This window comes from Manduca sexta, chromosome 5, assembly GCF_014839805.1.
Source record: "Manduca sexta isolate Smith_Timp_Sample1 chromosome 5, JHU_Msex_v1.0, whole genome shotgun sequence".
NCBI classification, from domain to species: domain Eukaryota; kingdom Metazoa; phylum Arthropoda; class Insecta; order Lepidoptera; family Sphingidae; genus Manduca; species Manduca sexta.
In genome coordinates, this window is record NC_051119.1 from 9,449,316 (window position 1) to 9,474,573 (window position 25,258).

General features: G+C 35.2%; 4 protein-coding genes across 5 annotated transcripts; all 4 read right to left on the bottom strand.

Annotated features, from left to right (window-relative positions):
- Positions 1-575: 575 nt before the first annotated feature.
- LOC115455946 (odorant receptor 4) lies at positions 576-8,845 on the bottom strand. Of its 2 annotated transcripts, XM_030184774.2 has the most exons (7): positions 8,132-8,845; positions 7,269-7,476; positions 6,598-6,694; positions 6,034-6,138; positions 5,760-5,848; positions 5,479-5,545; positions 5,011-5,112 (listed from the first exon to the last, which is right to left on the bottom strand). In XM_030184774.2, the coding sequence occupies exons 1-7, from the start codon at positions 8,727-8,729 to the stop codon at positions 5,053-5,055; spliced, it is 1,224 nt and encodes a 407-aa protein (XP_030040634.1). In that variant the 5' UTR covers positions 8,730-8,845; the 3' UTR covers positions 5,011-5,052. The 2 variants fall into 2 exon arrangements, with proteins under 2 accessions (XP_030040635.1, XP_030040634.1); XM_030184775.2 differs by lacking the exons at positions 5,011-5,112; positions 5,479-5,545 and adding an exon at positions 576-645.
- On the bottom strand, positions 2,236-2,868 carry LOC115455950. Its single transcript, XM_030184781.2, has one exon. It carries the CDS (start codon positions 2,848-2,850, stop codon positions 2,248-2,250), a length of 603 nt encoding a protein of 200 aa, XP_030040641.1. The 5' UTR covers positions 2,851-2,868; the 3' UTR covers positions 2,236-2,247.
- A 751-nt stretch (positions 8,846-9,596) lies between the features above and the next one.
- LOC115455945 (odorant receptor 67c) lies at positions 9,597-13,867 on the bottom strand. The gene is made up of 7 exons (XM_030184773.1): positions 13,130-13,867; positions 12,274-12,481; positions 11,762-11,858; positions 10,969-11,073; positions 10,666-10,754; positions 10,398-10,464; positions 9,597-10,121 (listed from the first exon to the last, which is right to left on the bottom strand). Exons 1-7 carry the CDS (start codon positions 13,725-13,727, stop codon positions 10,062-10,064), a joined length of 1,224 nt encoding a protein of 407 aa, XP_030040633.1. The 5' UTR covers positions 13,728-13,867; the 3' UTR covers positions 9,597-10,061.
- A 3,446-nt stretch (positions 13,868-17,313) lies between these two features.
- Positions 17,314-22,202, bottom strand: LOC115455948 (putative odorant receptor 92a). Its single transcript, XM_030184776.2, has 7 exons — positions 21,483-22,202; positions 20,714-20,921; positions 20,197-20,293; positions 19,837-19,941; positions 18,564-18,652; positions 18,040-18,106; positions 17,314-17,700 (listed from the first exon to the last, which is right to left on the bottom strand). The coding sequence occupies exons 1-7, from the start codon at positions 22,078-22,080 to the stop codon at positions 17,641-17,643; spliced, it is 1,224 nt and encodes a 407-aa protein (XP_030040636.1). The 5' UTR covers positions 22,081-22,202; the 3' UTR covers positions 17,314-17,640.
- Between the last annotated feature and the right edge of the window lie 3,056 nt (positions 22,203-25,258).

A 25,258-nucleotide genomic window follows, 5' to 3' on the forward strand; every position in this document is an offset into this window, starting at 1 on the left:
TACTTAGTAAATTTTTGAAGTATCTACTTTTTATTTTTGTGAAGGAAAGCAATAAATAGATCGTGTTAATTATAAGATGTGAATGTTAAGAAATTATACAACTATCTTCTTTTGCAGTTCTCCACTAATAAGTGAGTTGTCGTTAACCTATTTCTCGCCATTTCTCTTTATACAACATGATCTACGCGATCCCTGCGGTTTCGATAATTGGTTTTTGTCAAGTTTCCTTTTTATTAAATTAATTTAAGAAAGCTTTTAAGAGATAAGAAATTCAAAATATTTTGAAAATAGTTCCCGAATGGGTCGAAATAGATTACAAATACGGTAGACCCACGGTAAGCCACCCCTATCTAATCCAAGGCCTCTATAATTCGACAAGCCTATGACAGACATCTTCCTTAATACAAAATTACGTAATTAGTTTGATTACATAGTACTCCTCTTCAAAAAAGTTCCGCACTACAAAGGCCAGCGCTTCGTAGTCCTACAAATTCGACAATCCGACATCGTCTTGCAAAACATTTTTCAGATTACTGCGGGTCTACTGTATAAATCTACAAAAGTTTAAGTTATCAATATTCTTGATCATTCTGTGCTGTAAATCGTTTTAAGCAGAGCGAAATAGGACCACGAAGTGCTCAACACCTGTAAAAGAGAGAAATATTTTGAGTATTAAAAGATCTCTTTTTTTTGTTACATACTTACGCCCGAATTCATAAACGTTATTTATGTAAGGACGGAGCATTGCTGTGATAACATGTCTGTTTCGTAGCTTTGTTTATCTGACAGCTTGCTATTTGTTCAGCTTTGTTTATCTGACAACCAACAAGATTAAAATTGTATCTCAATATTAGCCAATCACAACGGCCCTATGTCTACGCATTGCGAAGGCTGCCATGCCGTTAGTTATCTTTTGGGGAGGCCGTTGTTCAGAAGTGGACTTTGTGTGGCTGATGATGCTGATAATAATGATGATGATTATTTATTGTCGAAGCTAAAGAATGAACTAATTAATAATAACTGAGCTGGATATAAAATTGTACAACATCGATACAGAGTAAATGTTTTCCAATAGGTTCACGCACCTGCAATTAGATAATTTCATACATTAGCTATTAGAATGACTCGTTACATGTTAGCAGCTTTTTAATAGAAAAATAATGCTAGAGATGGAATGCCGACTCTTTAGAAGCATGACATAAGTCACTGACACATTTGTCTGCACCAAGATTCAGCTAGCGCGACTTAGTTGTTACCAATCATAAGTACCATCATCATCATTATTATCAACACCATTATCATTATCATCATCATTATTATTATCGTCATCATCATTGTGACCGCTATGACCATTACTTGCTCTAATTGGTAAACTCTTAATATAAATGATATTTTACCTCAATCGAACCGACTTATACACGTTTGAGACAATACCTCTAAAGTCTGGTTCTAGCATCATAGTTTCTGTGATATTAATCCGTATGATGTAGGAAAGCGTTTCTTATGTAATCAATTCCTGATACCATTTAATAATTTCTACTAATTTATTTCGTATTCTGCCGTCATGCATTTCATCGTTGTAAATCGACTTTTGAGTTCCCGTTATGACGTGTTAAATATCATACTGGAGTAATCTAAATTGAATAGTGATGTGGGAGCAGATGGTGCAGAAAACAAAGTCAGCTTCGCACATGTTAGATACCGTCACAGTTCCTGCAATAAAAGAGTGTAGAGCTCTTATTGATCTTGTAATTTCAACTGTGAAGTTTGTAGTTATTAAAATGGACACTTTCCATGGTTATATCAAATGGAGTAGCTAAGAATGCATAGAAATTTTGCGAATGCTAAACATCACAGTCTTAATATTCCAATGCCCTATGTAAATTATCACTTATATTGCAAAAATGAGATTAAAAAAATAATGTAGGTATAAATTAAAAACAATAATTCATGATTCCTCCTCTATTTATCTAAGTGTAAATGAATGTATTTTTTCCTGAAAAAGACTTAAATTCGTATGATATATAATATAATTATTCAATTCAAATATGACAAAGAACATTGTGGTAGTAAGCCAGGGACATGTCAGTTCGTTGACTAGTGGAAGCAATTGCCTCATATTGTTGGTTTCGAATGTAATAAATATATAAAATTTTAATGCAATTTAATCAAAGAAAAGCGTTTATGCAATAAGTCAATGTTTATTTTAAGTAAAATGTCCATTTACTTCAACTAACCTGACTTCAACTAACCTGTCCATATCTGCCGTACGTACACTATTGGCCAAACCTTGATGTTGTAAGGATCGAACGGGTACGTAATAAGGAATGGCAACAGAAACTCTATCTCGTTCGTCTTCATATAATTCAATATCATCAGTGCAAGTGGATTTAATGCAAAGCACGCTAACAAAAGTATATTAAAAACATACAACCCATTGATTACTAGATTTAAGAAATTTACTCCTTTCTTTATTATCTTTTCTTTTTCTGTAGTATTCTCTCGATTCCTTTCATGTGCTTCCATTATTCTCAAGTTTTGCATAAGTTGGTACACTTTCTTCTCATAGATGATGATGGATATCGACTTTATAACACTTAGAATACTTAGAATGATACATGGTGCGATATAAGTTAATTCAGTGAAACTTTTACCACTTATTATGCCTTCTAAAAACCAGGAAATGGCTCCAATAAGATCAGTGTTTTGCCAAATGAAGTTAAAACCATAAACGCAACGGTTCCTTTTAGTGTTAGTTGGGGCAGCTTCACCAATGGAAATGTTGGTGCCACTGCATCGAAACATAATGTGAACTTTCGACAACGATTTGTCTAAAAAAGTTTCGGCCATGTTTGGCGTCTACAATGCCATTTTAGCAATGTTGAGCACATCAAAGTGACTCGAGATAGATTATTGATTGAAGGAAAATGATGCCTCGACAGTTGACACAATTTTGTCGGCCCGTTTGAAACGTTGTAAATGTTATGTCGTTCTACGTATTATTTATATAGGTTTTGTACTGTGCGCGATAATTATAATCTCACTGCATAATAAATCGTGTAATATGTTTTAATTGGTATATAATAATTAATAGCCATGTTGTGAAATAGCACAATTTTCCTTTAGACATTGCATAGACGCTGCTGTTAACAGGGTCTGTGCGATGCCTTAAAGCAAAAAAATACCTTGACTATGAGAACTAAGGCACATTCACAAAAGTTACTTAGCTAAGTACGGAGTAATGCTGTCCTAATGAGGCAATTCCACAGTGATTGCGGCATTACAGCCTTCGCAGTGTGTAGGCTTAGGTTCAAAATTTAATTAGCTGTCAGATAAACAAGCATTCTGCGAACAAGCAACAAACATTGTAGCCTCGTAGTATTATTTTTGAACAGGTCGGTAAGTGGAACAATTCATTTACGAATTCACTATGTTTTAGAGAAAATCGTTTGGTCTTTACAAAAAAAGAAAATGTCTAAGCGAATGCATTGAGGATAAAGGCAAACATCAACGAATCCATTAAGTAACCTTTTGACGCATGCCTGAGATAAAAAAAAATATTTCAATTGGCTTGGAATCGGAAGAATCGTGAAAACAAACAGAATGAGTAATTGCCTACATTTTTTTTTTTTTTTTAACATAAGTAGCAACTACTACAACTAATGTGAATTTAGTTGCAATAAAAAAGTTTAGTTACACTAGTTTTTGAGTTTACCGCTTTCAGACAGAGAGTACAGAGGGTATTTTGTTTTATAATTTGTAAGGATATGGCATGTATTGAGGTTTATGCTCACGATGATTATTCAATAATATTTCCGAAATTAGGTTTGAAGCACGATCTGATGCGTGTATTCATACTTACGGATGTTGCTTTATAGCTTTTGACTCTATCATATTTATTGATTTTTCTAGTAGTATGAGTAAGCAATTAGTTTAAAGTGCGTCGACAACTAATGTTGTCATTTTTACTTTTACCAGGGAAGACAAAAAAGTGCCACTAACATGACTGTCACTGTATGTGGATCGCTTCAAATAGATCGATATAGAAATCTTAGGGGGAGGCCAGGCAGAGAACATCCTGCGGCTGATGACGATGACGATGAACACAACTAAATAATTTTATTGAATTTGATATATTTTATAATTTTTATACACAAAGAATACACACGTAATTTTTATAAAAGTCAGAACTGTGTGCCCTTGGGTTTTGAACCTGCAGACATTCGTCTCGGCAGTCCGTTCCACTACCGACTAAAACGCTTTATTCCTTAAGCCATTCCTGATTGCCAAAATTAATTTTAGCAAACTTCTGTTTTTGTGTCATTGTGATTTTATGTAAACGATGTTCGTAAGTGTTTTAAATGTTTGGAAATTCTAATAAAATTGAGCCATTCTGAATGATGCGAGTGCAAGTGTGTATAATGTTTAGAATAGACTTTAAATTTATGAAATGGCAATATATATCTGCTATAATAAAGTAGGCTTAAGCACACGGTCACTTCATGAACGATCATGACCTCTCTGAATATGACACCGGAGAAATATAGATTAAATCTTGACGGTATAGAATTAAATTTTGACGGTGATAATTTTTTGAAGATTCGCAAGTCAAGTAACAGGTATTAAATAAAATAAGATCCTCAACAATTGTAACAATCAAACAAATTATTTGTTCTTCCCATTTGTTTATGTTTCTATGGAATTGGTAGTTAGAAATAAATAGTTGTTTTGAAACATTTACTTTTTATTTTTGTGAAGAGAAGGAATAAATAAATTGTGTTAATTTGCAAAAAACATAAGAAATTATGAGACTATCTTCTTTTGCAGCTCTTCTTCACTAATAAGTGAGTTGTCAGCAACATATTTCTCTCCATTTCTCGTTAGACAACATAATTTATATTAACTATTGTTTAAATTAAATTTATTTAAGTAAGCTTTTAAGAGATAAGAACTTCAAAATATTTTGAAAATAGTTTGCAAATTGGCAAAAAATTATTATGTATATATTAATCTACAATAAGTATGTTTAGAGAGATATTCAAAATTGCTTGATCATTTTGTGCTGTAAATTGTTTTAAGCAGAGCGAAATAGGACCACGAAGTGCTCAAAACCTGTAAAAGAGAGAAATATTTTGTATAATAAAAATCACTATATTTGTTACAAAATTAACGAATGACTTAATTGGTCGATTGAATTACAGATGTAATTATCAAATTTGCATACTCAAGCCGCCAAAGCAATGACAGACAATCATAAAACTCGGCCCCAACTTGACATTCGCTGAATAGCATCATAATTAAGCCCGTCGCCATCAAACGAAGACAAAGAAGAATAAAATTTTCACTAGAAAAAATGTTGCACGCTCTTTTACTGGAGACGCTGTCCCTTGTTGTTGCTTTCATACAATACACAAAATTTGCAAACACGTTGAAGTTTTTTAGAATGCTATTATACCAAACTCTAATAAAAAATATCACCTTCATAAATGCCTTGAGGCTGACGTCAGCGAAACCGTATGCTGTCAACTTACAAGGAAGTTGGGCACTGAAAAATTTCAAGATTAACTTATTTAACGTTGAAAAACAAAACGGTAGTAATAGCCTTAGCAGTAAATTAAAGTTTAATGGAATTATAGAACAAGGAGTTGTATTGACAAGTCTAATAATCAAACGAAAAAGCAAATTTGATATCCACCAGAGCAGGTTTTACATTTATGCTAGGTTCACCAGTCGCAAGATATTAGTCATGCTGTACTCACCGAGTTTGAATTAGAAGTAAAGTCTTGCGCATTTTTGGAGGAGCTAAGTACCATTTGCTATTGTAGACAGCATCACTCACTTCAATGCTCTGAAACGATATCAATAGGAAACCTGAATAAAGATTTAAAGCTTGATCTAAACTATTTTGCAAAAGTTGCCCCAATTCAACTCCCAGCGATTTTCTCATCACAAAATTCTCATTACCATTATATTCTTATTACTGCTGGTGGTAGAATCGAGGATTTCGCTTTGTTCTGTTGAGCCAAGACTTACCGCATGTATCAACATGTCTCCGAAGAAACAGAAGAAGAATATTTGCAACAAACCCATGAAGAGGAACGCGATGAACGAAATTACTAGAACGATGTCCTTGTTTTCCTGTAAGAGTTTTAGAATTAAATATTAATGATTTTGTAGCCCTTGAAAATTATTCTGGAGCGTTACGTATGGCATCTAAGCAAGTTCTATTCGCCACATACATTTTTAAGACGACCAAATACAAAAGTCACACTCTAATAAGCTCCTTAATAAATGACTGTCATATAACATATTTGTGAAACTGGCACTTAATCGTATCAATGTGACGAGCCCAGTGGCATGCCATACAGTCCTTTAGAATTCTTAATATTGGATGGTGTTGCTATACTATTGGATAGAAGTATCGCTTACCATCTGTCGAGCGGTGTGCTCGTCTTGCCACGAAAAGCAATTTTAGTGCTGACATTTTGGAAGATTTTTATCATCAACAAGAAACCAATCGGTTCCACATTATCTAAGAGATGCGATTATTTAAATAAGTATAGTAATTATAAAAATAAATTATAATATAAAAATTACCGTCACATTAAATCCACTGAGACAAATGATAACTGAGCTTGATATAAAATTGTACAACGTCGACACAGAGTAAATGTTTTCCAATAGGTTCACGCACCTGCAATAAGATGATTTCATACATTGGTTATTTGAATGACTAGTAACATGTTAGCAGCTTTTTAGAAGCATAATGTACCTAAGTCATTGACACATTTGTCTGCACCGAGATTCGGCTGGCGCGACTTACATTATCATATAATTCTCATGCGGGCACCGCAAAGTGACTCCACTGACTGATACTGAGACTTACCTGATAGTAAGTGGAGAGGGGTTCAATAGAATCACGACTAACGAGAGATGATTACTCCTCGAATATCGACACAATTATGCCGGCCTCTTGGAACTGAATATGCACAGGCTGATTCCGGAACGCAACACACTTAAGTGGGCCACTATGGCGGGTTTTAACACCTTGTGTACGTTGGTCGCTATCCAGGCGGATATAAAATATATCCTACCACCAGAAAATCATCATCATAATCACCACCACACTTGCTCTCGTTGTTAATTACTTGATATAACTAACATACTACCTTAATCAAACCGTAATGGCCCACACGAGCCATTACGGTGGTCCTATCATTATAATTTCGATGATACTAATCCCTATGACATAGGAAAGCGTTTCTTACGTAATCAATTCCTGATGCCATTTTATAATTTCAATTAATTTATTTCGTATTCTGCCGCCACGCATTTCATCGTTGTAGATCGACTTTCGAGTTCCCGTTATGACGTGTTCAATGTCATACTGGAGTAATCTAAACTGAATCGTTATGTGGGAGCAGAAGATACAGAAAACGAAGTCAGGTGCGATCGTGTTGAGTACCACGACAATTTCTGTAATAAAAAATATACAGCATTTAAGTTGTAACTGCTAGAATGACTGTTAAATTTACTAAAATTGACACTTTCCGTATGATATATATAATTCAATTTGAATATCAAGACGTATATGATCTGGACATTGATTAAACAAGTTTGGCTTCTTAATGAAGAAAACTAGTAACCCCAATTTTGATCTATGTGGATCTATAGAAGATATTTACCACTTGTTATTGAAATGTATACGATACAAAACAGAAAGGGACACATTAATAGACGATTTAAAAGTTAATATTTTAGAATTGGGTGTGGTCCAAACAATTTTTGCTGCACTATACAGTGAAGATGCTATTAAAATATATAAATTTGTAAGCAAGCTAAAAAGGACATAAAATGTTCCTTTTCTGTTAAATTAGTTTTAAGATACAATGAGACGGCATAATCTTGCGGATTAAAAGCCTCTAAGCTTATTTATTAAATAAAGATAAAAAAACATCAAATATGACAAAGAACATGGCACTGCGTTGACAAGTGGTACCAATTGGTTAATATTGTTATTTTCCACGTAAAAAAATATAAAATTTTAATGCAATTTAATCAAATAAAAGCGTTTACGCAAAGTCAATGCTGTTAAAATGTATAAGTAAAATGTTCATTTACTTCAACTGACCTGTCCATATCTGCCGTAGGTACACCATTGGCCAAACCTTGATGTTGTAAGGATCGAACGGGTACGCAATAGGGAATGGCAAAATAAAATCTATCTCGTTCGTCTTCATGTAATTCAATATCATCAGAATAAGTGGATTTAATGCAAAGCATACTAACACAAGCATATTGAAAACATATAACACATTGATTACCAGATTCAAGAAATTGACTCCTTTCTCTGTTATCTTTCCTCTTTCTGTAGTATTCTCTCGATTTCTTTCGTGTGCTTCCATCATCCTTAAATTCTTTATAAGTTGGTACACTTTCTTCTCATAAATGATAATGGATATTGACTTCATAACACTTAGAAAACTAAGAATAATACATGGTGCAATAAAAGTTAATTCAGTGAAACTTTTACCGCTTTTTAAGCCAGAAATAAACCAGTAAATGGCTCCAAGAACATCAGTGTTTTGCCAAATGAAGTTAAAACTATAAATGCAACGGTTCCTTTTAGTGTGAGTCGGGGCAGCTTTGCCAATGGCAATGTTGGTGCCACTGCATCGAAACAAAATGTTAATTTTCGACAACGATTTGTCTAAAAGAGTTTCGGCCATGTTTGGCGTCCACAGTGCCTTTTTAGCAATGTTGAGCTCAGCAGTGACTCCCCAAACCTAATGGTAAGCGAAGTGACGTCGAGATAGATAATTATTGATTGAAGGAAAATGATGCCTCGACAGTTGACATATTTGGCGCCCTGTTCGAAGCGTTGTAAATGTTATATCGTTCTACGTCTTATTTATATAGGTGTACTCTGCGCGATAATTATAGTTTCATTCCATAATAAATCGTGTATTACGTTTTGCATCGACTGCAATTATTAACCATGTTGAGTAATTACACAATTTTCCTTTAGGCATTGCGTAGACGCTGTTGTTAATAGAGTCTGCGCGATGCCTTAGAGCAATAAAATTTCTTGATTGTGAGAACTAATGCCTAATTTACAAAAGTTACTTAGCTAAGTACGGAGCAATGCTGTTATAATGAACCAGTTTCTCAATGCTTTCAGCATCACGGCTTTCACAGTGTGAATACTTAGGGGCGCTATAATAATAATAATAATAATATCAGCCCTGTATTATATACTTGCCTACTGCTGAGCACGGGCCTCCTCTACTACTGAGAGGGATTAGGCCTTAGTCCACCACGCTGGCCTAGTGCGGATTGGTAGACTTCACACACCTTCGAAATTCCTATAGAGAACTTCATCGTGAGCAGGTTTCCTCACGATGTTTTCCTTCACCGTTAAAGCGAACGATAAATTCACAAAGAATACACACATAATTTTTTAGAAAAATCAGAGGTGTGTGTCCTTGGGATTTAAAACTGCGGACATTCGTCTCGGCAGTCCGTTCCACAACCAACTAAGCTATTGCCGCTTAGTCCTTACTCCCTTGATATTAAAATAGTATAATATATAGGCTGGCAGTGTTTATTGCCACAGCATGGATATGACAAGCTTCTAGGAAAACCTAGTATTAACATTCTATTGAAACTAGGTAATGTGAGACTGGTGGTTAGGAATAAATAATTGTTTTCAAGTATCTACATTTTATTTTTGTGAAGGAAAGCAAGGAATAGATCGTGTTAATTTGCAAAAAAACATATAAGATATTATACATCTATCTTCTTTTGCAGCGCTCCACTAATAAGTGAGTTGCCTTTAACATATTTCTTCCCATTTCTCGATATACAACATGATGTACGTGGTTCCTGCGGTCTCGATAATTGGTTTTTGTCAACGTTTGTTTTATAACACTAATTTAAGTAAGCTTTAAGAGATAATAAACTCAAAATATTTTGAAAATAGTTTACAAATTTTCAAACATAGATTATGTATATATTAATCTATCATAATTATGTTTCGATAGACATTCAAAATGGCTTGATCATTCTGTGCTGTAAATCGTTTTAAGCAGAGCGAAATAGGACCACGAGGTGCTCAATACCTGTAAAAGAGACAAATATTTTGTATATTATAAATCACCATAATTTGTTACAAAGTTGAAATGACCTAAGTGATCGTATGACTGGCAGGTGTAACTTTAAAATTTGTATGCTCTAGATGCCAAAGCAAAAACAGACATCATAAAACTAGGCACCAACTTGACGTTCGTAGAATAGCATCATAATTAAACCCGTCGCAATCAAGCAGACAAGAAAATTTACACGAAAATTTTACGTCTATAGGCGCCGTTATACCAAAGTCTAATCAAAAATATCACCTTCATGAATGCCTTAAGGCTGACATCAGCGAAACCATATGCTGTCAGCTTACAAGGAATATGAGCGCTGAAAAGTTTCAAAATTAAGTTATTTAAGGTAGAAAAATAAACCTGTTAGTTATAGCCTAAGCAGGAAATTAAAGAGCAAGCAGTTGTATTGACACGATTAATTATTAAACAAAAATGCAAATTTGGTACCACCAGGGCAGGTTTTACATTTATGCTAGCTTCACTAGTCGCGAGATATTAGTATTAATTCTGTACTCACCGAGTTTGTATTAAAAGTAACGTCTTGCGCATTTTTGGAGGAGCTAAGTACCATTTGCAATTATAGACAGCATCACTCACATCACTGCTCTGAAAGGAAATCAATAAGAAATCTGAATCTAAAACTTGATCTAAACTGTTTTGCAATAGCTGTCTCAATTCAACCCCCAACGATTTTCTCATCGCAAAATAATCATCGTCAGGTTCCGTAATCAGTTTAGTATCGTATAGTAGTAGCTATATACTTATTATTGCTGGTGGTTGGATCGACGATTTCGCTTTGTTCTGCTGAACTAGAACTTACCGCATCTATCAACATGTCTCCGAAGAAACAGAGTAAGAATATTTCCACCAAACCCATGAAGAGGAACGTGATGAACGTAATCACCAGAACGATGTCATGGTTCTCCTGTAAGAGTTTTAGAAGTCAATGCTAATGATTTCATAACCATTTATTTCTGGGCGTTATGTCCCGATCGGTTTTCAAAATCTAAGCAAGTTCTATTCGCCACATAAATGTATAAGCCGACCAAATACAAAAGTCACACTCTAATATAAGCTTCTTATTTATTTTATTTTGCGAGTAACGCATGACTCAAAATTGTTAATAGGTACACAAGAATATTTATAGTACGTTAGTGATAATTAGAGCTTTAAAAGCGAGAAATGACACTCCAATCCCTGAGAGATATCGCAACAGTGATTTATATACATACAGTCACATCTGCGCGCTATCATGAACAAAATGCTGTTGGTGCTTTCCCTGATCCTGCGCACTTAATAAATGGTTATAAATGACTGTCAAATAAAATATTGAAACTTGTGAAACTGGCTCTTAACCGTATCAATGTGACGAGCTCAGTGGAATACCATGAAGTGCTTTGGAATTGTAACTTCTGGATGTTGTTATATTAATGGTTGGTAGTGTCGTTGACCATCATTCGAGCGGTGTGCTCGTCTCGTCATGAAAAATAATTTCTTTATCGTCACTTTAGAAGATTTTCATCATAAACAAAAAGCCATAGCGTTGACACGTTACTTAAATAAAGCAATTGTTTACATACAAAAAGTAATTATATAAATACGGTATAAATTACCGTCACATTAAATCCGGTGAGACAAATAATAACTGAGCTGGATATAAAATTGAATAACATCGATATAGAGTAAATGTTTTCCAATAGGTTCACGCACCTGCAATTAGATAATTTCATACATTAGCTATTAGAATGACTCGATACAGGTTAGCAGCTTTTTAATAAAACAATAATGTGAGATGGAATCCCACCTCTTTAGAAGCATAATATAAGTCACTGACACATTTGTGTGCACCAAGATTCAGCTGGTGCGACTTAGAAATTAACTATCATAACTACCATCATCATCATTTTCATCAACACCATCATCATCATCATCATTATTATTATCGTCATCATCATTGTGACCGCTATCACCATTACTTGCTCTGGTTGGTAAACACTTAATATAAATGATATTCTACCTCAGTCGAACCCACTTATACATGTTTGAGACAATACCTCTACAGTCTGGTTTTAGCATTATAGTTTCGGTGATATTAATCCTTATAAAGTAGGAAAGCATTGCTTACATAATCAATTCCTGGTGCCATTTAATAATTTCTACTAATTTATTTCGTATTTTGCCGCCATGCATTTCATCGTTGTAGATCGACTCTCGAGTTCCCGTTATGACGTGTTCAATGTCATACTGGAGTAATCTAAACTGAATAGTAATGTAAGAGCAGAAGATACAGAAAATAAAGTCAGCTACGCACATGTTGGATACCGTAACAATTTCTGTAATAAAAGAGTGTAAAGTTCTTATTGATCTTGTAATTGCCACTGTAAAGGTTAAAGTCATTAAAGTGAAAATTTTCCATGGTAATAACAAATAGAGTAAGGATGCATAGAAATTTGGCGAATGCTCAGTGCAACTGCTGTGCTGCTAAACATCACAGTCTTAATATTACAATGCCATATTATGTTAATTTTCACTTGTGATGCAAGAATGAGATTAAAAAAATAATTTAGGTAAAAATTAGAAACAATAATTCATGGTTCCTCCTCTATTTGCCTCAGTGTAAATCATTGATATTTTTCCTGAAAAAGACTCAAATTTGTACGATATATTTTATTATTCAATTTGAACATCAAATATGACAAAAACATTATAGTAGTAAGTCAGGAATATTCCTGGGCTCTCTTGGCTTGCCGGCAAGCCAAGACAGCTACATGACATTTACGTGTGTCACGGGATTATAACCTTATATACTACATAATAAGGTTATTTTTCCGTGACACGCATAATGTCATGTAGCTGTCAATGTTTGCCGGCAAACACATTCAAGATACGTCACGGGAAAATATCAAATGTTACTGCAATTTATTCAAACAAAAGCGTTTACGCAATTATTTTAAGTAAAATTTTAATTTACTTTAACTAACCTGTCCCCAGCTGCCGTAGGTACACCATTGGCCAAACCTTGATGTTGTAAGGATCGAACGGGTACGCAATAAAGAATGGCAACTTGAACTCTATCTCGTTCATCTTCATGTACTTCAATATCATCAGAACAAGTGGACTGAATGCAAAGCATACAAACATAATCAAATAGAGACCACATAACACATTGATTACCAGATTCAAGAAATTTACTCCTTTCTCTATTATCTTTCTTCTTTCTGCAGTATTCTCTCGATTTCTTTCATGTGCTTCCATCATTCTCAAATTCTCCATAAGTTGGTACACTTTCTTCTCATAAATGATAATGGACATTGACTTCATAACACTTAAAATACTTATAATGATACATGGTGCAATAAAAGTTAATTCAGTGTAACTTTTACCAGTTTTTAAACCAGAAATAAACCAGTAAATGCCTCCAAGAACATTAGTGTTTTGCAAAATGAAGTTAAAACTATAAATGCAACGGTTCCTTTTAGTGTTAGTTGGGGCAGCTTCGCCAATAGCAATGTTGGTGCCACTCCATCGAAACACCATGGAAAGTTTCGACAGCGACTTATCGAAAAGAGTTTGGGCCATGTTTGAAGTCTACAGTGTCTTTTTAGCAATTTTGAGCACAGCAAATTGACTTCACTATAGCTACTGGTAAGCGGTGTAACGTCTAGATAGATAATTATTGATAGAAGGAAAATGATGCCTCGACAGTGGACACAGTTTTGTCGGCCTGTTCCACGCGTTGTAAATGTTATATCGTTCTACGTCTTATTTATATAGGTGTTGTACTCTGCGCGATAATTTTAGTTTCATTCCATAATAAATCGTGTATTACTTCTTGCATCGACTGCAATTATTATCCACGTTGAGTAATTACACAATTTTCCTTTAGGTATTGCGTAGACACTGTTTTTAACAGGGTCGGCGTGACACCTTAGAGGAATAAAACTTTCTTGATTTTGAGATCTAATGCCTAATTTACAAAAGTTACTTATCTAAGTACGGAGCAATACTGTTATAATGAGCCAGCTTCTCAATGCTTTCGGCATCACAGCTTTCGCAGTGTGAAGACTTAGGGGCGCTATGATTGGCTAATATTGAGATAAAACTTTACTTAATTGGCTGTCAGATTAAAAGGTGAACAAATCCAAAGAAAACAATGAAATTCCCAATATTATACGTTCGAGCGCACTGAGCATCTTCGTAGTAATGTTTGTGAAAACGAGGATAAGTGAAGCAAGTCTATTGGAGTGTTTTTGATAGGTCCAATTTTGGAGATGATCTTTGGTTATCTACATTAGCTAAAAAAATCTTACTCATACTTGAGGATGTATTAATGGATATAAATAATCACTAGTCATTGCATTTAGCATTTAATGTCTAAAGACCAGTGCATAAAACTTCGTAATTCAAAGTTGCTAGTGTTTATGGAAGACCTGGAGTTTACAATGAGCCTGGTTTCTATTCCCGGAAAAACTTTCTACACAAGCAGAGCCACGGGCCAAAGCTAGTAGATATTAATTGTGGTATAAACTAAATCAGTCATTACTGAAAATATATAATTAAAATATAATGAGTTATTTACTGGAGCTTGCACGTGCGAACATACGTAATCATAGAAAATTATAGAGACGTTACTCATAAATATTTAAATTTTAAAATGTATGTTACTAGAAATTGATTTTGTCGCAACAAAGCCAAGACGTTTGCATTTCTGTTCCTCCAGTGATAAGTATATAAGTCGAGTTTAACCCTTTTTGTCATTTTTATGATTTTGTTATTACGTTAGTATAACTGCTAGGAGGTTTATTTTTTTACTAAAATACTTCTTTTGTTCTCTTTATAAATTTATGACAAACTGCCCATCTCATAAGGTGAAATTACTGCCTATAGGATAGGTTAACAGCTGTGTCATGTAGGTTTTAATATGATAGTAATTTGATTATGTTTGTTATTCTAAAATTATGAAGACAAGATCTCGATTGACGTAAATTGATAATGTTAAGAATTTTTATTAAACTGTGTCATATTTGTAAGTTAAATATTAATTTTGAAGGAGTTTAATAAATATTGATTATTTTTCCAAATCTTATACCTATAAATAGCGGCGATAGCCAGGTTGGTTGTGGAACGGACTGCCAAGACAAATTTCCGCAGGTTTAAATGCCAAGGGCACACACCTCTGACTTTTCTAAAAACATATGTGTGTATTCTTTGTGAATTATCGCTTGCTATAACGGTGAAGGAAAACATCGTGAGGAAACCTGCATACCTGAGAAATTCTCTATTAGGAATTTTCGAGGGTGTGTGAAGTCTACCAACCCGCACTAGGCCAGCGTGGTGGACTAAGGCCTAATCCCTTAGTAGTAGAGGAGACCCGTGCCCAACAGTGGCACAGTAAATAATACAGGGCTGATATTATTGTTATATTATACTTATTTGACAAAAGACTTACTCCTTTATTCATTATAGACGTTATTTATCTAAGGATGGACCATTGGTGTGATTACAAGTCTGTATCTCAGTGCTGGCGGCATGGCAGCCTTCGCAGTGCGTAGACAAAAGGTACAACTTACAGGTTTTCCAATAATTACTTCAGAACTATAACATTTACCAAAATCATTTAAATGCACAGTGAAAGTGTATGTTTTTATTTACATAAGAAGATACTCAAGTTTAATGTAGCCCAGACCAGACCAGACAGACTAGCTTAGACCGCGAACTAAATTTTTTATCTTGTTTTTGTATTCCTGTAAAGTGTTACTTTTTTACTTATATCACTTGTCAAAGGAGGCACACATTTTATGCAAGAGGCTAGCCACACGACGTTTCTAAACGTTCTTATGAAGCGCTTTTTTATAGTCGTATGGCAAAGTAACTCTTAACTTGGTGATTAGTGAAGTATGTTTTTTTTTAAAGGTACACGACAAAGTGACACGACTGGGGTCCAACATCCATGTATCCGGATATACACAGGCTGTTTCCGGAACGCAATACACTTACGTGGGGCACTATGGCGGGTTTTAACACCTTGTGTACGGTGGTCACTATCCGGGCGGACATAACACATATCTTATCACAAGCAAATGTAATGTGATGTATATTATTATTATGCGGTTGAAGCATGAAATTTCCTAAACTCTTACAAAACGGAATCCTGATGCCATTACAACGTTCTATTACCCATACTCCGCATTATCAAGTGACTTATTATTTTGTTGGGTCATTCCTAGTTGCAAGTTTAATTTTAGCAAACTTCTCTGTTCTTGTGACATTGTGATTTCATGTTGATTACATTTAATGCTGTTGCTAAGTGATTTGAATGTTTGGAAATTCTAATAACATTGAGTCCCTCTATGTTTATCATTCTGTATGATGCAAGTGCAAGTGTTTATAATGTTTAGAATAGACTATAAATTTATCAATTGGCAATATATATCTGCTATAATAAAGTAGGCTTAAGCACACGGTCACTTCATGAACGATCTTCAACTCTCTTTGAACATGACACCGCAGAAATTTAGATGAAATCTTGACGGAATAGAATTAAATTTTGACGGTGATAATTTTTTTAAGATACGCAAATCATGTATCGGATATTAAATTAAATATTATCGTCAGCAATCATAACACAAAGTATTTGACCTTACCGATTTGTTGATTCTTACCCAACGGAGGAGGATGAAATCCCAAACATTATTTGATCCAAAAGGAAATTGTTTATAAGATCGTCCGTATTAATACTTCCACAGAACTAGCAAACTTAACACCCTTCTAGTAAATGTTTACGTAATTATAGTTTTTGTACTATCTAATAAATTGTGTATTACTAGTTCCTACGCCAGTGGCAATGAGCAGCAATCTTGTGTAATTAATATTAATTTACTTTAGTGCGATTAAATTTCTTTGCTGTCGATATAAATTCCTTGCGTATCTTCCGCTTTCATATGGGATTTCAACATCTGTTTGATGGTGTTATTGTAGTCCTTACTCCCTTGATATTAAACAATATAATATTATCTAGACCGACAGTGTTTATTGATAAACATGGATCTAACAAACTTCTAGAAAAGCTTAGTAGTAACATTTTACTGAAGCTAGGTAATATGGAATTGGTAGTTAGAAATAAATAGTTGTTTTGAAGTATCTAATTTTTATTTTTGTGAAGGTAAGCAATAAATAGATCGTGTAAATTTAAAAAAGAAACATATAAGAAATTGTACAACTATCTTCTTTTGCAGCTCTACACTAATAAGTGAGTTGTCATTAACATATTTCTCTCCATTTCTCGTTACACAACATGATCTACGTGGTTCCTGTGGTTTCGATAATTAGTTTTTGTCAACGTTTGTGTTTTATAACACTAATTTAAGTAAGCTTTAAAAGATAAGAAATTCAAAATATTTTGTAAATATTTTAGAAACTTTCAAAAATAGATTATGTGTATTTTTATTAATCTACAATAATTATGTTTCGATAGATATTCAAAATTGCTTGATCATTCTGTGCTGTAAACAGTTTTAAGCAGGGCGAAATAGGACCACGACGTGCTCAACACCTGTAAAAGAGAGAAATATTTTGTAAAATAAAAATCACTGTTATTTTATACAGAGTTAACGAATGATCTAATTGATCGAATGGCTTACAGATGTAACTTTAAAATTTGCATACTCAAGCTGCCAAAGCCAAGACAGACAGTCATAAAACTTGACGTTCGCACAATAGCATCATAATTAAGCCCGACGCCATCAAACAGAGAAGAAGAAAATTGGCACTAGGAAAGGTCTTGCGCGCCTTTTTTACTACAGACGCCGTTCTTTCATTCACTACACTAAATTTCTAAACACTTTAAATTTTTTAATGTGCTATTGTACCAAAATCTAATCAAAAATATCACCTTCATAAATGCTTTTAGGCTGACGTCAGCGAAACCGTATGCTGTCAGCTTACAAGGTTTTTGAGCACTGTAAATTTCACGATTAATTTATTTAACGTAGAAAAATGAAACAGTGGTTATAACCTGAGCAGGAAATTAAAAAAACAAACAGTTGTATAATAATAATATCAGCCCTGTGTTATATACTGTTCCACTGCTGGGCACGAGCATCTTCCACTGCTGAGAAGGGTTAAGCCTTAGTCCACCACGCTGGCCTACTGCGGATTGGCATTCAAACCAAAACCCTGGAAATTCTTGGCACATAATTTTAGAAAAGTCAGAAGCGTGCCCTTGGGTTTTGCATCTGCGGAGATTCGTCTCGGCAGTCCGTTCCTCAACCAACTAGGCTATCGCCGCTTTTTTCTTGTAATTGCATTGTCAAGTTTAAGTATCAAACGAATAAGCAAAATTGATGCCATCAGGGCAGGGTTTTTATTTATCCTGGCTTCGCTAGTCGCTGATATTACTACTCATTCTGTACTCACCGAGTTAGAATTAAAAGTAAAGTCTTGCGCGTTTTTGGAGGAACTAAGTACCATTTGCTATTGTAGACAGCATTACTCACTTCAATGCTCTGAAACGAAATTAATAGGAAATCTGAATAATGATCTATAACTTGATCTGCTGTGTTTTGCAAAAGTTGCCTCGACTCGGCTCCCATCGATTATCTTATCGCAAAATAACCATCGTTTTTGTAGAGTTGACTGAGTTTGTGATGGTAATGTATGGGAGTCACAACTCTAACTATAATGAAACTCCAAAGATGGCACTGTATATATTGTATATTTCAAAACTCCAGAGTACGTTTAATACACAGTGGCGTACTTAGATGGTAATAGTAACAAATCGTAATGCGTACTAATTAAACAAAGGCGTACGTTGCTTTTATATGGGAGGTATGGTGTGACACAGCGTTCTCGCACAACTACGCACGTGCACTTACATAGCTGCGCAAGTGTGTGTGTCCCAACAGTTTTTATATACGGGCACAGCAACGTGACGCCACTACACCTGATGGTACGTGGAGTGGGGTTTTAAAGGGGGTCGACTGACGAGAGACGATTACCCCTCGACAGTCGATACAATTATGCCGGGCTGTTAGAACCGGATATACAACGGCTGATCCCTGAAGGCTTACGTAGGCACCTGTGGTAATTTTAGAAAAGTCAGAGGTTTGTTTTTTGAGTCCTCTGGGTTTTGAACCTGCCGACAATTGTCTCTGCAGTCCGTTCCACTCCAAACAAGGCTATCGCGCTAGGCAAGGGTAATGTGTATATGCGGTTTTAAATAGGCCGGCATAATTCTGTAGGCAGGCAAGGTTTAATCATCTTTCGACATTCGATACTCTAATTACAACAGTCAACACCGCTATTGTGTTTCTTCTTTATGGCAATATAATATGTTTTCATCTTCTTGCTGTAGTACTCTGGTTTCGCGGAGAAAGTGTATTCCCACTACCGCACAGCCTCTGCTGAGGGCGACTAGACGGTTATATTGGGGTTACCGTGCCTTACTGGACGTTGAACCGCCCAGATTTGATGATGACCTTCGGGCGAACGCCAGGCAACCGAAGAACGCTCTCAACGTCAACGGCAGCGTGAGACCTAACTTTACGTTCCGTCTATCCCGAAAGTCACCACAATGTACTCAACACGTTGACAGATAACGGCGAACAGAACTTTGGCATCCGCCTCCAAACCCCCGAAGAGAAGCGTATCAATCGATGATTTCACTTAGTACTGCTTAACCAGGACTTACCGCATCCATCAACATGTCTCCGAAGAAAGAAAGGAATAATATTTGCAGCAAGCCCATGAAGAGGAAAGTGAAGAATGTAATCACTAGAATCATGTCTTTGTTTTCCTGTAGGATTTTAAGAATTTGTTTAGACTATGGTTAATGATTTTAAAAGTGGTTTATTATTTATTTGCACTTACAAACAAATTTTATCGGACGTAATGCCAAAGGAATTCTTTCCCAGTCAGTCAGCGATGCAGTGATTCGAATTTTTTTGGATTCTGTTCTGATTCTGAATTGTGGTGCTATGATAATGGGTGGTAGTCTTTTATCACCAGTGGAACGGCGTGCTTATCTTGTGACAAAGTATACATCAATTACCGTCACATTAAATCCGGTGAGACAAATAATAACAGAGCTTGATATAAAATTGTACAACATCGATACAGAGTAAATGTTTTCCAATAGGTTCACGCACCTGCAATTAGATAATTTCATACATTGGTTATTTGAATGACTCGTTACAGGTTAGCAGCTTTTTAATAGAAAAATAATGCGAGAGATGGAATCCCACCTCTTAAGAAGCATAATATAAGTCACTGACGAATTTGTCTGCACTAAGATTCAGCTGGCGCGACTTAGTTATTAACAATCATAAGTAACTTCATCATCATTATCATCAACACCATTATCATCACCATTATCATTACTATTATCGTCATCATCATTGTGACCGCTATCACCATTACTTGATCTGGTTGGTAAACTCTTAATATAGATGATATACTACCTCAATTGAACCGACTTATACACGTTTGAGACAATACCTCTACAATCTGGCTCTAGCATCATAGTTTCTGTGATATTAATCTCTATGACGTAGGAAAGCGCTGCTTACGTAATCAATTCCTGGTGCCTTTTAATAATTTCTACTAATTTATTTCGTATTCTGCCGCTACGCATTTCATCGTTGTAGATCGACTTTTGAGTTCCCGTTATGACATGTTCAATGTCATACTGGAGTAATCTAAACTGAATAGTGATGTAGGAGCAGAAGTTATAGAAAGCGAAGTCAGCTGCGCAAATGTTGAATACGGCCACAATTTCTGTAATAAAGGGATATATAGCACTCATTAAAGTTGTTATTGCCAGACTGACTATTAAAGTTATTAAAATGGACACTTTCCATGAACATAATATCAAATTGAGTAGCGAAGCGAATACAAATTTATCGCATGCTTAGTGCATCTTTGTGCTGCTAAATATCGCTGTCTTACTATTAAAAGGTCCTGTGTTAATTTTTACTTATGTTGCAATTATGATATTAAAGAAATATATATATAGGTGAAAATGAAGAAAGATAATAATTAATGGTTCCTCCTTTATTTATCTTTGAGGATTATTGAAAATTTTCCCTGAAAAAGACTTGATACCAATTTTCAAATTGAATTATATGATATACATATAATTCAATTTGAAAATCAAATATAACAAAGAACCTTGTAGTAGTAAGCCAGACATGACACTGCGTTGACAAGTGGTATAATTAGTTAATATTGTTGTTTTTGCAAATATTAATAACAACAAATTTTAATGCAATTTAATCATATAAAAGCGTTTACAGTCAATACTTATTTTAATGATTTTTTTCATTTATCACAACTAACCTGACCATATCTGCCGAAGGTAAATCACTGGCCAAACCTTGATGTTGTAAGCATCGAACGGATACACAATAGGGAACGGCAACAGAAGCTCTATCTCGTTTGTCTTCTTGTAATTCAACATCATCACAACAAGTGGATGGAATGCAAAACATACTAACAAAATTATATTTAAAACATATAACACATTGATTACCAGATTCAAGAAATTTACTCCTTTCTCTATTATCTTTCCTCTTTCTGCAGTATTCTCTCGAATCCTTTCGTGTGCTTCCATCATTCTCAAATTTTCCATAAGTTGGTACACTTTCTTCTCATAAATGATAATGGACATTGACTTCATATCACTTAGAATACTAAGAATGATACATGGTGCAATATAAGTTAATTCAGTGAAACTTTTACCGCTTTTTAGGCCTGATATAAACCAGCAAGTGGATCCAAGAACATCAGTGTTGAGCAAAATTAAGTTTATAACATATACGCAACGGTTCCTTTTAGTGTTAGTCGGGGCAGCTTTGCCAATGGCAATGTTGGTGCCACTGCATCGAAACAAAATGTTGATTTTCGACAACAATTTGTCTAAAAGAGTTTCGGCCATGTTTAACGTCTATAGTGTCTTTTTACCAAAGTGACTCCTCTACACCTAATGGTAAGCAAAGTGACGTCGAGATAGAATATTGATTGAAAGAAAACTGATGCCTCGAGAGTTGACACAATTTTGTAGGCTCGTTCGAAACGTTATAAATGTTATGTCGTTCCACGTCTTATTTATATAGATTTTGTACTCTGCGCGATAATTATAGTTTCACTCAATAATAAATCGTGTATTACGTTTTGCATCGACTGCAATTAAAAACCATATTGAGGAATTACACAATTTTCCTTTAGGCTTTGCGTAGACACTGTTGTTAATAGAGTCTGCGCGACTCCTTAGGGCAATAAAATTTCTTGATTGTGAGAACTAATGCCTAATTTACAAAAGTTACTTAGCTAAGTACAGAGCATTGCTGTTATAATGAGCCAGTTTCTCAATGCTTTCGGCATCACGGCCTTCACAGAGTGAATACTTTAGGGGCGCTATAATTGGCTAATATTGAGATAAAACTTTACTTAATTGGCTGCCATATTAAAAGGTGGACAAAGCTAAAGAAAACTATGAAATTATATGTTTTATATTATACGTTCGGGCGCACTGAGCATCCTCATAGTAATGTTTGTGAAATCAGGGGTAAGTGAAGTAAATCTATTGGAAATTTTGGTAGGTCCAATTTTGAAGTCTATATTTTGATTTTTCCCCAAAAAACTCACCAATGCAATAAGAATAAAGGCAAATATCCACGGATGCATAAAAAAACGTTTGGTCGTTTGCATGAGGTAAAAAATCCTACTCATACTTGAGGATGTATTAATGGATGTAACTAATCACTGGACATTGCATTTAGCATTTAATGTCTAAAGCCCAGTCCAAAAAACTTCGTAATTCAAAGTTGCTACTGTTTATGGAAGTGCTGGAGTTTACAATGAGCCGGGTTTCTTCCCGGAAATGCTTTCTACGCGAGCATAGTTACAAAACAAAGCTAGTAGATATTAATTGTGGTATAAACTGAATCAGTCATTACTGAAGATATATAATTAAAATATAATTATTTATTTACTAGAGCTTGCACGTGTGAACGTATGTAATCATAGAAAATTATAGAGACGTTACTCATAAATACTTAAATTTTAAAATTTACGTTACTAGAAATTGATTTTGTCATAACAAAGCCAAGACGTTTGCATTTTATGTAAGAGGCTGATGACGCACTTTTTATTCTGTTGCGGCCTGAGGTTACGGCAAAGTAACTCCTGATGTGATGGTAAGTGGAGCATTTTTTATTATTTTACCGGCATGACAAAGTATGCTTACTACACCTGATGATAAGTGGACCCCCTTAGTGGCACTGTTATGATTGTACGCGGTACGAGTGTGATACTGGGTTCGAATCCCGGGTCGAGCCAAAATAATTGTGACTGGGTTTTTCCATTTTAAAACATTACTCAGTCACAGCTCGGAATAAGGGAGTTAGCAGTATGAGACTCCCGTGCCTCGGAAAGCACGTAAAGCCGTTGCTCCTGCGCCTGATCCCTCTCTGGTCAAATCGTATTGCCGTCTCACCGGACTATGAGAGTGAAGGAACAGAGAGTACACCTGTGTATTGCACACACACTTGTGCGCCGTAATATCTCCTGCGTACCTGGCTGATCCCTGTAGAGATCGGCCGCCATAGCCGAAACTTCGAATAGAAGATATCATTTCATTTCAAGTGGAGTGGGGTCCAGATATTGTCAACTGACGAGATAATGGTAACATTCCGAGGAGTAATCCTCGGCTGACGACACCATGATTTCAGTCTAATTAATACCGGATATACACAGACTGATCCCGGATCGCGATACACTCACGTGGGCCACTATGGCGGGTTTTACGTCTTACGTACGGTCGTCGCTATTCAGGTGGATACAGATATCCTAGTACCAGCAAACAGCACTACTTCAGACGGAACTATAACGTGCAGTAAACGCGATGCAATCGGGCATTATCTACCTTTACACACAATTTTACGCATTTAAACACCAAAAGGGCGTACGTAGCAAAAACGAAAATGTCACGACAATATCACTCTCTCTCTTTGTAGTCAGTTCCTCAGAGTGAGGATCGTGGTTATCATTGGATGTACAGCTTTTTTTACGCGGTCAAAACACCGAAAGGGTGCATGTAGCAAAAACAAAAATGTCACGATAATATATCTCCCTCTTTGTAGTCGGTTCCTCACGATTGATAATTATGATTATCGTTGGATGTACAATCATTTTGAGCAGATTATTTATCGCCACCGGTTTCTGTTCATCGCATCTTCAACTAATTTATAGAACTATTTGGTGGTAGACGAGTCTTTAATCTTGTCCGTTAATCGGGTTGGTGCTTGGGCTCATTTGCCTTCGGTGTTATACAATGACATCTCACCAGATTCTCGTCACCTTTCCATATGTGTCCGAAGTATGGAAGGATGCGTTGACGATTAAAGTGTTCTTTTTAGTCATAATTCATAGGACGTAAGTTTTTTACTTTACACCATCATTTTCATAATTTTTCAGAAAGTTACGAAGCTGATTGTTTTTTTTTGGCAAGAAAGTACAAGTAATGAAATTTTGTTGCAACAAAAAAGTCTCGAATGAGTCTCCTACTTTTTGTAAAAAAAAAACATTTCATTGTTCAAATCGAAAATTCTTAAAAAATTCAGAAAAATATTTGTAACTCAAAAACTATGAAAAATCGCATACATGGGTGTGATTCGGATATTCCAAGGAGTGCTCTATCTCTGGACCTCCGCTTGTCACTATTTACTGGGACATCCTGTAGGTATGTATCCATTTTATGTTCGATTCTACTTAACCGATTTTGACAAATAAGGTGTCTATCGATTCGTATTTATTGTGCGGTGATTGTCCTACTAATATTATAAATGCGAAAGTTTGTGAGGATGGATGTATGTATATATGTTTGTTTCTGTTTCACGAAAAAACTTTACAGTAATATTGGTTATTTATCAGAATAACACATGGGCTAAATTTATAATGTTTTTTTTATTTGGTCATAATATAACGATACATATCAAGTAAGTCGGAAAAAAATTATCCCGGAAAACTCCTTCACGCAGGCGTAGCCGCGAGCAAAAGCTAGTAGGCTATATATTTTTCTATAATTTTCATTAATATTTTAAACGCGTGCTATA